The sequence below is a fragment of the Lipophrys pholis genome (genome assembly GCF_963383615.2).
Source record: "Lipophrys pholis genome assembly, chromosome: 16".
NCBI classification, from domain to species: Eukaryota; Metazoa; Chordata; class Actinopteri; order Blenniiformes; family Blenniidae; genus Lipophrys; species Lipophrys pholis.
In genome coordinates, this window is record NC_137634.1 from 5,576,254 (window position 1) to 5,591,219 (window position 14,966).

General features: G+C 40.2%; 1 protein-coding gene across 3 annotated transcripts in view; it reads left to right on the plus strand.

Moving 5' to 3' along the window:
- The window catches only part of dhrs11a (dehydrogenase/reductase 11a), a 19,897-nt gene continuing 4,931 nt past the window's right edge, over nucleotides 1-14,966 (plus strand). Inside the window, exon 1 of one of the 3 annotated variants that reach the window (XM_080482509.1) lies at nucleotides 1-384. In XM_080482509.1, coding sequence (XP_080338635.1) covers nucleotides 253-384 — 132 coding nt within the window. In that variant the 5' untranslated portion in view covers nucleotides 1-252. The remainder of the gene's footprint in view (nucleotides 385-14,966) is intronic. The other 2 variants (XM_080482510.1, XM_080482511.1) reach the window with 2 other exon arrangements.

Genomic DNA, 14,966 nt, shown 5'->3' on the forward strand with positions numbered 1-14,966 from the left:
GTGGGAGGTGACGTGAACCAAACATTTTACGCGCTCTCTCCACTCGGACTCCTTCATATTTCCACCGGAGGAGCGCATGGATCTTGGCTTTACGCGCACAGTGGATGCTGCATTGACTCGCGCACACACAGTAGCCGGTGCATCGAAAAACGCACCGCGACTTTAATCTTGCCGACCGGGCGGCGTGAGTCGACGGCTTGAACCGGGGCCGAGAGGCAGTGGCGACGGGGCTGTACGGTTCGTGTAGCGAGCATGGAGCGGTGGAAAGGCAGAGTGGCCCTGGTCACCGGAGCCTCGGTGGGAATTGGAGCGGCAGTAGCCCGGGCACTGGTCCAGCAAGGCATGAGGGTGGTGGGCTGTGCCAGGAATGTGGACAAAATAGAGGTGGGTCATCGACATTTAAAAAGCGTTAATCACTTCCAGTGAAACTCAGAAGCTCTTTTTTTTTTTTTTTTCTTTCCTCTGGCGAACGAACGAGCCGGGCTAGCTAGCCGTTAGCTCCGCCACTGAAGCTACGAACCTCTAGCTCCTTATATCAACACCATGTGGGTGTAAAATAAACACGTATTTCTGTCCTTTTCTGGAACAAGTGAAGCTGTGTTGAGAGGTATAAAAAAAAATCTATAATTATCTGTTGTTTTATTAAGGTCACTCTAGTGTCCAAAGAAGCTAAATCCTAACGGGATCAAATGTTAAAGTACCACTGCAGCATAATGTAACACTAATATGAGTGTATCCTGAACCCCGGGAGAGTATTTAATGCTCTCACGACCTGTAACTGATCAAGATACTTACTTGCACCATCACCTCCATGATGGTGTCACTTCATTATAGATTTTCTCTCCAGAGGTCAGATCCAGCTGCAGCATTTCCACTATGGCTTTACCAGATGAACAGTAGTTGGATTTCTCTTGTTTAACTCACTAAAACATCACTACGGTGTCTCAAGAAAATAAATCTTAACTTAGATCAAATGTCAAAATACCACTGCTGCTCAGTGTAGTTTATTTAATGTTCTCGTGACCTGTAAATAATCATGTCAGGATACTTGATTGTATCATCCCCCCCATGCATTGATCCATTAAGTGTCACTTTCTGGTAGATTTCTCTCCGGAGAGATCAGATCCAGCTGCAGCTTTTCAGCTCTGGCTCACCAGATCACAGTTAAGTAGATATAATAGCCACATTGTGTGGGACAGTTGCAACAGTGGGCGACTGTGAAGAAAGTGTGTAGGAAAGTCTCTCCTGATCACAGATCCAAGCCTGTTTTCATCTTCCCACAAGAATGCCTGAAAAGATAAATGACATGAACCTAAAGTTTTCCCCTTGTTTTGCACTGCAATCACATAAAATCAGTCAGCATGCGGCATTCAGCCAGAAAAAATGAATATCTAGTGCTTTCAATTCAATACATCTGAATACACGTGTAATTTCTGAGGTCAGTAGCTGTATCATAGGAAGTGCAAGCCACACCCGTTAGTAAGTATTAAATCCTGCACTCATTGTAACTGAGTAATTGGTGTCAGACTTGATTATGCAATAGAGTTGTTGTTTACTTAGCGTTTTTAGCCTTTCAGACGATCATGACAGTAAACTATCTCAGGTATGAAGAGTAGGTGCTGTGGCACATGTTCCAGCAGAACCACTTTCAGGGCGTATCAATATAAAGCCGGGTTCCTCCTCCGGGGCAAGCTTTGCTGGAACGGCCTCTCTAACCAATCTATAAGCCATAAGGCACTACGCCTTCGCTTATCTTGTCGGGCAATAATTAAGCCTTGCCCTCCTCGCCCCACAGATTCCAGCTCTGTGCTGCGACGAGTCCTCTACACTTCAACTTTGTGTCTTCATGTTGTTGTTTTTTTATTTTTACACCTAAGTTGTACACCTGTGCATGTGTGTTATCAATATTTACTTCCTCGGGACAGTAGTTATCCACTACTTATAGAATTTCATGCAAGCAATAACAGGCAATGTGAGCTCATTTGATCAATATAGACTGACTTGTCTTTTTTTTATTTTTTTTAACGTAATCAGAGGACTAAGAATGTGCCTAATGATTATTTTGTTTTATTTCTGAAGGGCTCATCCATGTGATACCATCACACATGATGACCTGTGACATCTCTCTGTCCAGCATGTGCTGCTATAGTTGAATTAGTTCCTCACCCTGCATCAATCATGTTGTATTGAGTTGTTTGCGAATTAACCCTCTGGCTCTTACACCACTTCTATAGGTTACAACACTGAAGTTTCACAAAGAGGATTGCAGTATTGTCAGTTTCAATAACTGATGTTAAGGTCCAACTCCGATTACACGCCACGGCTTTGCTTGAGTGTCGCGATTTACTACTGAATCACTTCTTGGCATTTTTTCCCTACCTTGCCGACACACACACACACACACCCATGCCCACAGCACTCAGAATTGTGCAATAGATGCCTTCATTCATACTCCGGTCACGTGGCCTTGCTTGTCAATAGTTAACTGCAACAGCTTGTTTCAGCCCCTGTCTGTGACTTCTGCATGACTAAAACAAGGTCATCGCACTCAAACGCGGTTTAGTACAGTCTTCTTTCCCAATGCAAGCGTCCTGAGCTGGATACGCTGAAGAAAAACAACAAATGAGTAAATTTAAAGTGAAGTAATAACTTCTAAAATGTACAAGAATGGTAATGTTTATGTTCTCCAAGTTATTAACTTGAATTATTTCTCTGAAACACACAATAATTATCCTGTATTGATAAATCCTCTACTTGGAAACAGTAGCATATTTGTACTTTATTACTTTTTAACTTTGAACAATTGATAAGACAACACATGGGCCCAAAGCACAAATCAGGATTTATTTAAACTATTTTGTCACTTATGTCAGACCTGAGAGTGTCAGACCTGAGAGTGTGTGTATGTGTGTGAGCAGAGCCATAAAGCCAGCATTGTACCCTCCCTGCTATGTAAACCGGCTGTAGTTGTGCCAAAGCTGGCATGCTGCTCGTGCGGAATGCAATTGTCCATGCATCACCGAGCAATTGTTCTTGACTTCCTTTTTCTTTTTTTCTTTTTTTTCCTCGGGTTTATTACTTTACTTGGGGGGGAAATAAAGCTCTTAGAGTTGCCATTTCGTAGCAGCAATATTTTCTCCCTCCAGTGAGGAGAGGGAGAAATATATCCAAATGTTATGGGCTTCTGTTTTGTGTGTAAACAGAACTGGGATCGAGTGGAGTGGAGGGTTGTGGCGGCAGCATTGTTTTGCTGTCTGTGAGACTATGGAGCTGGCAGTAGGGGGGTGGGGAGCGGGGAGGGTGGGGGGGGTGGACGTGTGGTCACCATGGGTTCTGGGCAGGAATGGAGACGCTCGGGCAGCATCCAAGAGGCAGCAACACACATTCTCACTAACTTTGGTGAAACCCTGTGACAACCAGTGGCACCGGGCTTTACTTTTTTCCTTTAGCGCATAAACTACTTGTTCGGTAAAGTTACCAAGTGTGTAAAAGTTGCAACACATTCAAGAAGTGTGCTTATCGTAGCTATACATATGGAGTGTTGTTGAGATTATGTGCTGTAGTTTGTAGGTATTGAAATGAGGGAAGCATGAAAAAAGAATTTGGTGATTCAGGTACAATTTAAAGTTAAAGCTCATTTTTCTTTTTTAGACCATTTCAACTGCTCTGTCCCACATCACCCACATGTCTTATCTTCATATCTGTTTTTTGTTTTTTTACAGTTATGGGAGGATGAACACAGATGCTGATCAGTGTCTTTCATTTGTCTGCTCACTTTACCGGGGTTTTCAGATTCCCACACACTCCAGATCAAGGTTGCAGTGCACCACCTACGTCATGTGCCAAATCCGGCCCCCCATGGCATTTTATGTGGCCAACGAGACTTGAAATTCACAATAGTCCTAAAATATTAGTCCAGAAGTAACAATTAACCGCATTTATCAAATGACATGCCGACTTTGTGCCACACTATCCTGCTTCCAGATCGCAATGTTTCCATCTTGATGTTTAACTGTGGTTTTGGTCATGAGTAATTGTGTTAAAGTAGATTGTGAAAAGAATGCCAACGTGCCTGAGAAGGAGAATCCACGCAGAGGAAGGGTGATATTCAAAAACATGTTGGTGCCAAAATTTAATCTGAAAACACGTCTGAGTGAGGTGTGCTCCAAGAAAAACATTAAATTCTCCCTCAATTAAAAGTCAGACAGCACTCAGTGCTGAATCAAGAGTTTTATTCAAGGTTTTCACCTTTTAATAACATATTGATTAAAAAGGGTAATTGAACAGACATTTATTTAACTCTGTTATTCTCATAAAATGCCGGTTCTAACTTTGAAGGTAAATGTTAGAACCGGCATTTTAAGAACAACTATCATGATGATGTTGCCCTGGATGAAAATGAGTTTGACACCTTTGACCTACGTTGTAGTCATTCATAACACAAATATGAAGTTTAGAAAATTGTCAGGTTTTTTTTTTGAAGTATTATATCTTTTGAGGTCTTTTTGGATGCGAGTGATAAGAAACATCCAAGTGCTGAACTTTAGCATTAAGGATTCTCACAGCTGAAATGAGTTACCGCTTAAAATTTGTTCCAGTGGATGTCTAGACAAAATAAACTTCTGGGTCTATGAATTTTGTCAAGTGGTTTAATTTGATGGAAAGCAGAAGATTAACAGGTTCAACGGGTAATTTTACTACCTTTTTATTGTGGATGACAGTTGTACTTGTTGAGAGTTAAGGACTACACTATCATACAGTGAGGTGTGTTTCATGTTTTAGAGCAGAATTGATTCTATTGTGAGTTCTGATTCCAGGCAGTTCCTATGGATTGAATATAGGAGGACAGCCGGCATGATAATACAAGAAATCCTCAAATAGGATGTGACTCTTATCCTCAACCTCAAAGAAGACCTGCAGTTGGAAAAACTCATATTCCTTTGAAAACCTAATATACTGTCACATTTAAAATGAATTATTTATTTCTGGTCATAGTTCAACACATCAAAAAATATAAATTTTTTGTTCATTTTTGCCTCCATTATAAACTCTAGTATAACCTTGAATATATATAACTTACAAACAAAAGGTGGGAAAAAAACCCCGGAAGAAATGTCTGAAGAACACAACATAATTAATGATATTCTCTTTGCCTCATCATTAGTCTAAAACTCTTAATTGTTTATTTGACAGCATTTTTTGAAAGTTAACATTTAAGTTCATTTACAGAGATGTCCTTGCGTATGATTTCACAAATGAAATGTGAGTATTCATAAAATGTGAATTAAAAAAGCCCGAAAACCTGATTCCTTCTGGTTCCAGTCTACACGAGGGATGAAATTAGGAGCATTTTAATGACAAATATCTTCACTTAGGATTTTAAGACAACTGATTATGAAACAGCTATAGCTCTATCAGTAGTTTCAGTATTTTGAGCATTAATATTGAATGGGTTGTTCCTACTTTGGATCTATAGTTTCAACACAAGTTTGTGATTGATGGAAAGATATATAATTATATTTTTGTGGCTGTTTGAGACATCACAATGACACCACTAAGAACACAAACAGTTCAGTGATTTTCTTTTTAATTGCAATGGGAACAAACATTTATAATCACATGTTCTTGGTTCAAGGAATACAGTAAATAGTGTTCATTTAACTGTTGTTTAAAAGCAATGTCACATTTGAGTGATAATTTCTTCGACAGCATAATATCTTAATTATGCTGATAAACGTAATTTTGTTTCTAGTAATTGCGAGAGGACATTTTCATATCTTTTTAATCGAGGGATGACTTTTAGGGGAGAAGGAACACCATGACTTGCTTTTTCATGTTGAACCGTGTTTTTGGAGATTTGCATTCATGCTGCAGTTCATCTTAAGGAGAAGAGGCAGAGGTCGGGACGGGGCGGTGCCTGTCATATAATCAATCAAATTGAACGGTCGCCTATAGAAAGCATAGCTGGTGTTGGTGCATAAGCAGTCCTGATAGAAGTATCAATAAACGCATCATGAATTAGGCAGTGTGGCTCCGGTAAAAATGTCCTTTTCATTCTCGTTCCGGGAGAGCGCTCTGCGCTCGGAGCAAGTCGTCACATTTGTTTGAACTCGGACTAAAAACAGAAAGAGCATCACCCTCAAGATAATGAATATTTGTGTTGCACATAAGCTTGTTTCAAACTGACTGAGTGAAGCAGACTTGTGTTTGCTGCTTTTGAAGCAGATAAAAGCAGATGTCTCAATTCGAAGCTCTGGCTGCATATTTCCTAGATTTTTTTTTTTTTTTTTTGTGCTAAACTGATTGGGAAGAGAACGGTACAAATATTTAGTTTAATATTAGGTCAAACATTTAAGGGGGAAAAAAAGAATAATGAGCTTAAGTGTCATGTAAATCTATATATGGTCTGTCGGTGCAGATGGACTGGAAAAAATTGACATGCTTTTTCTCTATTGACGTTTACTTTCTCATGTTTGCCTGTTTTGAAATTTGTCACCGCAAACCAGCAAATAAGCTTGTGACCAGCCTCACACACCCCTGAGCAAAGCAGCACCTTCAACCCGTCCATGGCGTCGACCCTTCGCACATTGCCTTTTCACCTCGCCCAGCCACCTTTTTTATTTGCGTGATTAAATGGCGGATTAAAACTTTGAGCCCTCGGCAGGTTAGCCCTCGAAGGTTAATTTCAGACCTTGGCTGACCCGCCTGGACTTGGTGCCCATTCTAAAGGAAGTAAAAGCTGCTCAGTCATGCTTCACAATCCAAAGCGGCACAGTAAAAGTGAAGCGGCGTCTCTCTTTCGTCAGATCTGAGGCCGTCTCCACCACCTCCTGCAGGTTGCGTCCGGGCAGTCTGTCGTCTTGGTTTGCAGTGAATAGATTTGAACTAGGTCAGGTCAGACAGATTTACTCAGTTGTCTCATACCCTCTGTCTCACTTTGTGGTTTTATCTCTTTGTCCTGATTCTTATTTGTCGTATTGCGTGGCTTCTAATTTTAGTGATTTCCAAGAGTCTTCCCAAAATACTTTGTTGTATTTGAATGCTTTCACCCATATGTGCATTACATCCAGAATCTAATAATAGTTGATGTCATGTTTTAACTTTAAGCGTTTTTGCTGTGTCACTGTTCATCACAGCTTCCACGGTTACGGTTTTATTCCCTGTGTCAATTTTCAGCCGAGCTTATCGAGTTACCTCTCGGCTTTTGTCTTACCTCGGCAGAAAGCTTTTCCACTGACTGAATATTTTCCACGTGAGCTGACAAAGACATATACCTAACTCATAATCCATCGTGTTTCCATGGATCCCCCTCCCTCGGGAGAACCAGGACTCACAGCAGCACAGTAAATACAAACAGCATTTCTTTGAATATCAATCCTCCATTAGTCACGGCTGTGCAAACAACACTGGACTTAGTAGATTTAACCATGCAGTCATCTCTGTGTACTTTAACAATTTAAATGGATGTTACATCAGGCCGGAGGCTCATGCAAAGACCCTTGAGCAGGTGAAATCATTTAGTTTTTTTGTATTAATTCAGACTGAAGGCCTTTTTAAAACATGATTTACTCGTCACGCTTCCTGTATCGCTGCAGTACAGGCTGGATTCTGTGCAGATTAATGAAATATTTTGTGGAGCAATTTTAATGACCTATTTTACTGGAGCACTGTTTTTTTCTTTTCCTGCTGTAAACAGTGATAGATCTGGACAGCTCAGTGACCCTTATGATCCGTCCTCCATGCACCACCACTGCGCCGTCCTCTCAGCGTTTTATCATCTTTCAAGGTGTAAGGTTTACTGGCACTGACGTTCCCTCCCTGGGCCTCCCGTTATGATAGGTGGAGCATTTCCTGTCCTGTCCTGTTGGAGACTTGCTGAAACCCACTTTAGCTGTGTACATAATTTGTGAGTGTGTGTATTTGTGTGAGCAGACGCGATGCGCAAGACGGGGGGAGAAAAATGTAAATAACTGTGGCAGCAGGTCAGCGCTTGCAACAGAACGTACTTCTATGTGAAGCGGAGAGAGATGAATAAGAGGGGAAGCCATGAGGTGAACACTTTTTTTAATGAATCTGTTTCACAAAAATACAAGTACACCAACTCCAGTTTTCTGGATTGGGGTTGTTTTTGCTTCAACAGCAGGCAGATTGGATTTGTCTGAGAGTGTTAGGTCTGATATTGGAAACATTTCAGCTCACATGCTGAATAGACACAATCCAGCCTGGCCCACTTTGAAAGGCTTTGCTTCTGGATCGTGTCGGATCACCACCGTCCAAACAAACCTCTCCCCTGTCAATTTCTAAAGTCTCTTCTGTCATGACACTAGTGTGAGTGATATGACTCATAGATAAAATTGGCAGAAGTGCTTGCATTCTTTGCTTAGGTGGAGGTGTTGAAGTTCAAATGAAGGGACTCAATTTGGTCACACTCGTGTAGTCGGGATGGATCTCTTTGTATCAGTGATGATTCTTCCTTAGAGGACAATAACACCCTCCCACTGTCCAAACAGATGCAGCTGAGGCTCATTGGAGACTCTTGATCAATCAGGTTAATTAAACATAAGTCCCGTGGGCCACAACCGGCCCACAAGAGGCTCCAATCAGCCGCTAAAACCACCAAGAATATATATATATATATATATATATAGTTATTCTTTGTTGTGGCGCAGAGTACACGTGATGATAACGTCAAACCTTCTGGTGCAAAATAAAGTGAAATGTCTTACAGGTGTTGCATTAGAAATAAATATATATATATATATTTCTTTTTAAACAAATTTCTTAAGAGTTTTGGACACGACATAACACTGAGACCTGAGCTGAGATATTGATGATGCTGAAATGAAAACTAACAAACTAGCATTATCCTCAAAGCAATGCTGTCAGGGTTTGTAAAAACACCCATAATGCAACACCTATAAGACATTTCACTTTATTTTGCACCGGAAGGTTTGACGTTATCATCACGTGTACTCTGCGCCACCACAAAGAATAACTTTAAAGGTTCAATTTGAAGCTTATCGTGGCACTATTTAAATAATGAACTTGGGCTGTATGTGGCCCCGGAACTAAAATGTGTTCGACAGCCCTGCTCTAAATGGTCCGGGGTGAATATGAATGTGTGTTTTTTTTTTTTTTTTTTTTTTTTTTTTCCATTGCTCTTGTACCACTATTTTCAAAATATAAATATACTACATCATATAATATTGATATATGATGATAGATAAATATTCATATGCTCATTGCAGCATTTCTGTTGTCTATGTTGCTGCAACACAACAGTTTCCCGTAGATGATCAATAAAGTGTATCTACTCGTAGTTTGCATCAGGGCTGCAGTGAGAACGTTGTTGCTCCAACTTTTAAACAAATAATTTAAATATTTAACATGTTTCAACACCAAACAAGATAAACTGAGAGCCATTTTTGTGTCAAGATCCCTTTGTGAATATGGACGTGTCACTTAAGGAGCTTTCTTTACATCACTGTGCTTTCTTGAGTAAAGCCCTGCTTCTTGGGTTTTACTGCTTTGTTTAGGACGGTAAAATCCAACCACACTGGTTGCACCAGTCTGTTGCACAATACATGACTGCAATGTCCTTAACCTGCGAAGGTAATGAAGACTTTGAGTCTCATAGAAGTTCCAAGCAGTGTGCACATGTCAAAATTGAAATGTTTGTTGCACAGCTTGTGAGGAGTACGTATGACCCGCAGTCTTTTTATTGCCTGGAACTCCCCTACTTTGTGCATGAGGGTAGTTCCCTTCAAAAGAGGTAATTGTTTTTCTTATCTGCTTGTGTAGATTAGGCTGTCCCAAGCAAAGCGCTATAAAAACCACCCCGTTCAACCTTTAGACCTTTTAGTGGCAGTGTTCATTGTAAACAAGAGATAATCAGGCAACCATCCCTTCTACCCTGCTGCAATCCTAATATACAGCCTAATGTCACCTTCGACCCTGCAGCCTGCACCACTGTGTCAACCTACACTTGAAAAAAACCTTTTTAAAAGAAATAAATTAAAAAATCACATAACAGCAGCTAAGTTGAATAATGAGTTTTCAGTGATGAAGCATTTCAAGCATGATACATTTCTCAATCTGAAAAGTAAGGAATGAAGGGTTTTCTGACTCTTCAAGGTGTGTCTACCAGTAAAAACTTTATGACATTGCATTGACTTTAACTGTAGTCTGAAGTATTGCTTAAATTTCAGTCAGTGGGTGGATATGTCCTTGAAGCCGCACTTGTACAACATGTCCCAGAGAAAGTATAGTGTACCCTGCATGAGCTTCAATACGTTTTAATGCATTATGCTTCAGTGTTTTCTCTTCCTCTCAGTCGCCTCCCGTTTCTCTTTGTGGCTGCCAAGCCTCCCTCCCCTCGCCTCCCTCTTGTTCGCCTTCCTTTTGCACACTTTTTTGTAATCACTGGACGTCACTCTTGATAATGAGGATGAAAATGTGTCATGACAGGCTAAACAGTTTTTTTGTGGCACAGGTATTTAGAATACATTATAAGAGAAAAGGGAGTAGCTGTCTGAGTTATGGCTGCATTACATCTCCCGTTTTGTTTTGGTTTTTTTTGCTACCTTTAACAGCCGGTATATAAAGTAAGGGTAGACATGGCGCCCTACAACACAAACCCTCCTTTTGTAAGCGAGAACTCCTGAGTCGACCTGAGACAAATCTAATTTCTCCGCTCTCTACGCTCATGGCTGATGCCTTGTGCAATCGATCTTGGCTCTCCACTGAGAGCCTGTTTGCCTTCAGCACTTTAGCATCCTCCTCCTTATCTCCCCGCTCTTCTCTGGCGACTTGTTTTGCTGGACGATTTACAACATTTTCCCGTGAATGGGTGAATGATTGATGATTATGATGTTGGACAATGATGCCCATTGCATTGTGGAGATTATGCAACAGCCCCTCTGCAGGAGGTCCAGGTCATGAATGTGACTGTGTAGGCGTAGGCGTCGGTTGCAGAGGTCTTTGTAAGGAATTAATGATCTGCAGTACAATATTTGTCAAATAAATTGCATGAATGTTTGTCTTTGTGTGCTGAGCTTATCTAGATTGTGAGATTCATTGATTTTGAGTCGCCCAAGAATAATGTATTGAAATGACAGATAAGCCAGGACCTATGAAGACGTATTGATGTGAAATGTTTTAAAGTAATATCTAAACACCTTCCCTGGTTTCCACCAGGATTCATCTCTCTGGGTGGTTTGGGCAATATAAGGGCATCTAGTGGAGGAGTGGCAGATTACATCTAACTGAACAAAGTCAAGCTTATTTTTTGATAGTATATACAATTATCGAGGGGTTTCAAACACACACGATGAGTCCGTCTACAGCTCGTTTTTGGTGTGTGGGCAGCATTCGTTTAAAAGGGCCTGTACCTCTTGAAAATATTACCTTGTTTCAGCTGCACACATTTATCCAGCTAGATAGTTCTTTTAAATAAAACAGTTGATAATGGTCACAACCTATGAGAGGCAGGTGTGAATTAGTAGTATGCAAATTATGTTTTGTGTCACTGATGTAAGAGCTCTAGAGATCTGTCCGTCTTCGACAAGGACTCGTATGAAGGATTGTAACTCGACTGCAAAACCAACTGAAACATCTCGATCCATCTGTGACTGCTGGTATCGGTTGGGGAAAAAGTGAAAACGTTAAAATCACCGGTGTCAGACACATTTTAGTTCATGTTCCACATACAATCCAATCTCATCTCGAGTCTGCCAGACCAGTGTCATGTAGAGTTCTGACCCCATGGAAAGGTGATCCCCGGGTCACTTTTCTAGTATGGAAAAAAGAGCCGCCCCATAGAATTTTGACCCCGAATATGAAACTTTACCTTTTGCTAATAAGAATGTTCTAATGTAGCTATTTAATATAAATATTACTTCTTACATAGTTGACCTTTCCATGCTACAGAACATTGACTCATGCTTATTCTGATGTTATATATTTCCTTAGTAATGTATTTAAAATTCACCTTAAAATTCTAACTTTAAAGTTTTACTTTGTTGTAGTCTTGTAAATGTCTATTTTTTTTTTTTACAAAAATCCAACAGTTACTACGGAAAACACCTAAACCATATAATGTATGCTGAAAGCTGATCCTTATAGCTTTAAAAGATCAACAGTACAACAAGAAATCAAAGTTATTTCAAGGTTGATTAAATTTCTTGTCGTCAACATAATTTGGATTTATCTTCTATTGACTGCATATTTAATTGTGAAGCAATAGTAGGTTAGGTCACATTTTCACGCTGTTAAAGAGACCACTGCTGTCTGTTGTTGATTATCAACTTTGAAGCTTTGCACCCTGAGAAAATGGGAAAATCATCACGTTTGGTTCGAGCTCCAGAGCTGCGATATTTATTTGGTTCTGGTTGCTTATCTGTGGGGAAGCTTGCTGCAGCGTTCGCTCGGTCGTTTGTAGGTGTGGCGTGAGCATGAGGGCTGGTACTGATCAGTACAGTGCAGCTGGTGCCAGATACACACCCACTTACACAAACACACAGAGATTCACAGCCTGGGACTTCCTGGAGCTGGACCGAGATCACAGCCGGTTTTGCACTGCCGCTCTCACTTCAACCTCAGCAGCAGTAGTAATTCTTCCTCTCCAACAAAAGAGCGGCCCCGGCTTCCTCTTTACATTAACCTCCTTTCTGAATAAAGCGGAGCCTCTTTTAAAGAGCAGCCTGTCCGAAGCAGGCCCTGCAGGGGATTCGGGCGAGTGTGAAGTACAAAGCTTCAGACTGATGGCACGTCAGATGTCGAGCTTAAAAGGCATTATTGTCGCTGAGCAGGCTCACAAACGCAGTGTCACATCAGAAGGAAACCGCTCCCCGGGTCTACAACATTAAGTTTTGTGGTGTTTGCAGAGCTGTTGCACGTTTTCAGTGTTTTAGCGTTTTGACAGCTTTGTTCAGGTAATAGCTCGTCTCTGGATAATCCCAGTTAAACGGCTTACAGGCGGAGCAGCAAAATCTGCAGACTCGCGGCGAGGGATACGGTGAATTCTCTCCGCTACGTGTTTTGTTGGAATACAAAGGCCAAATGACTCCTCATTTATGGCTAATATTAATAATTGATGACCAGCAAGACAATGTCAGACCAACTAGTTGTGCTAAATTGGTGCTGCCTCTGTTTCTATCCACAACATTCACATAACAGAAATACTGCTGTTGCATGCACTTTGCACATGTGACCTCTTTACAGCCTCTCTTCCAGTTAATGCACCAGATACGACAATACCTCTTCTAACATAATGCATATTAGACTAGTGCAAGTGACTGTAGTGACACACGCCCACTTCAGTCAGTCATATTTTTAGTTTTTTTTGCATATAATGCTTTATTTTGTTAAATAATAATATGAAAATCCACTACAGTTCATGCAGTGTTTAAAGATATGCGCTCTACAACATAGACAGATGACTAAATTTACACCTTTGTATCATAATTCGCCTGCAAAGTGTTTTAAAATGTCAGAAAGTGTCAGGATCTTTCTTGCTTCATGAGAAGCTCCATGAACAAATGATCATTAAATGTGTGTCAGCGCTCTTAACACCACACGCTGCGGTTCCTATAAAGCAAGGTTCAGTCCTCGTTCTGAGGCGATTGTGTCTTTATTGAGCAGTAATGCGCTTTGGTCAGCTGAAGACTGTGTGAAAATGGCATAACAAGGTTTTAACTTTGTGATTTCTTAAGTTTCTCGCTGTCCAATATCAGGATGTGGTTTTGTATCATGACTGTTGTGCAAAAATGGCTTCTTTTTTTTTCTTTTTTTTTGCCCCTCCTTTGTTTTTTGTTTTTTTCTTCTCGCTGGCTTAGACAGCAGCACAAAGTGATTGTTTCCTCCTGTCAGATAAGGAAATGAAGTTTAGGAGGCTATTGGAAGAATTAAATTAAACAACAGTGATTTCATTACACTTTCAGGAGATCATCACCTCAGTGATAAATATAATCTGGAAATATATGCTGTGTGCACTTGCTCATAAGATGAGTGCGTTAATATGTAAATAGAATTTGACAGCGCCTATATATGTTGTGTATTTATGAAACCTTACTAGTTTGCAATAGGAAAAGCTTTTATGAAAATAATGTTTGTTCCTTTCAACTAAATAATTAAAATTTTTATGGCATTTTTTAACTAATAAATGCCATAAATTGTTGTTTTGTGAGTTTTTTCCTCATGAAAACTGAATTTAGAAACATACAGTCAGAGATGATAAAATAGAGCAATTTATGTCATCCTCTTGGTGTTTTACTATTTGATTCTGCTGCAGAGCAATAATAATAATAATAATAAAAACTCTTGAGATAACTATGCTGCTATTATTGCTAAATAAATTAAATTAAGCAATTGGTGGATTAACACGTTTTATTGGCAATTATTTCAGATTATAAAATAAACAGGAAGCTCTTATTGGATAAAACATTGTGAAAAAAATATTGTTCTTTTTATAAATTTATAGCAGTGTTATAGTAATGACGTTCCATATCGTGTAGTTAACAATATCGGTGTAACATTTCCTAACAGCATTCAGGCTAAATAACCAGTGAATTACTGTCATCCGTTGCAAATAAGCACATAAATAAGCAAGTTGACGTAGTGAAGTGATACTAGCTCGAATAGTGGATATAGTTATAATCAATAATTTCAGCTTGTATCTGTGTTTTTTCGATTAAACGTTGTGTTTTAGATCATGTATTATGTAGAGCTTTTAATAAAGGGAATTAAACAACACAAGAAATGAAGATCCGATAGGATGTTCGGGCCTCATGCCAGCTGGCGGAGCATTGATAGGATGTTATTGAACCCATCGCCTGGTATTCAGATCAGTGCTGCTCCCTGCAGACAGAATCATTGCCACTGTGGTACTAACGTGTGTGAGCGTTCACGGTCAACTTCCTCGACGTTAAATCCTGTTGCCGGTGTCACGGTCTCTGTGTCAGGAGCCC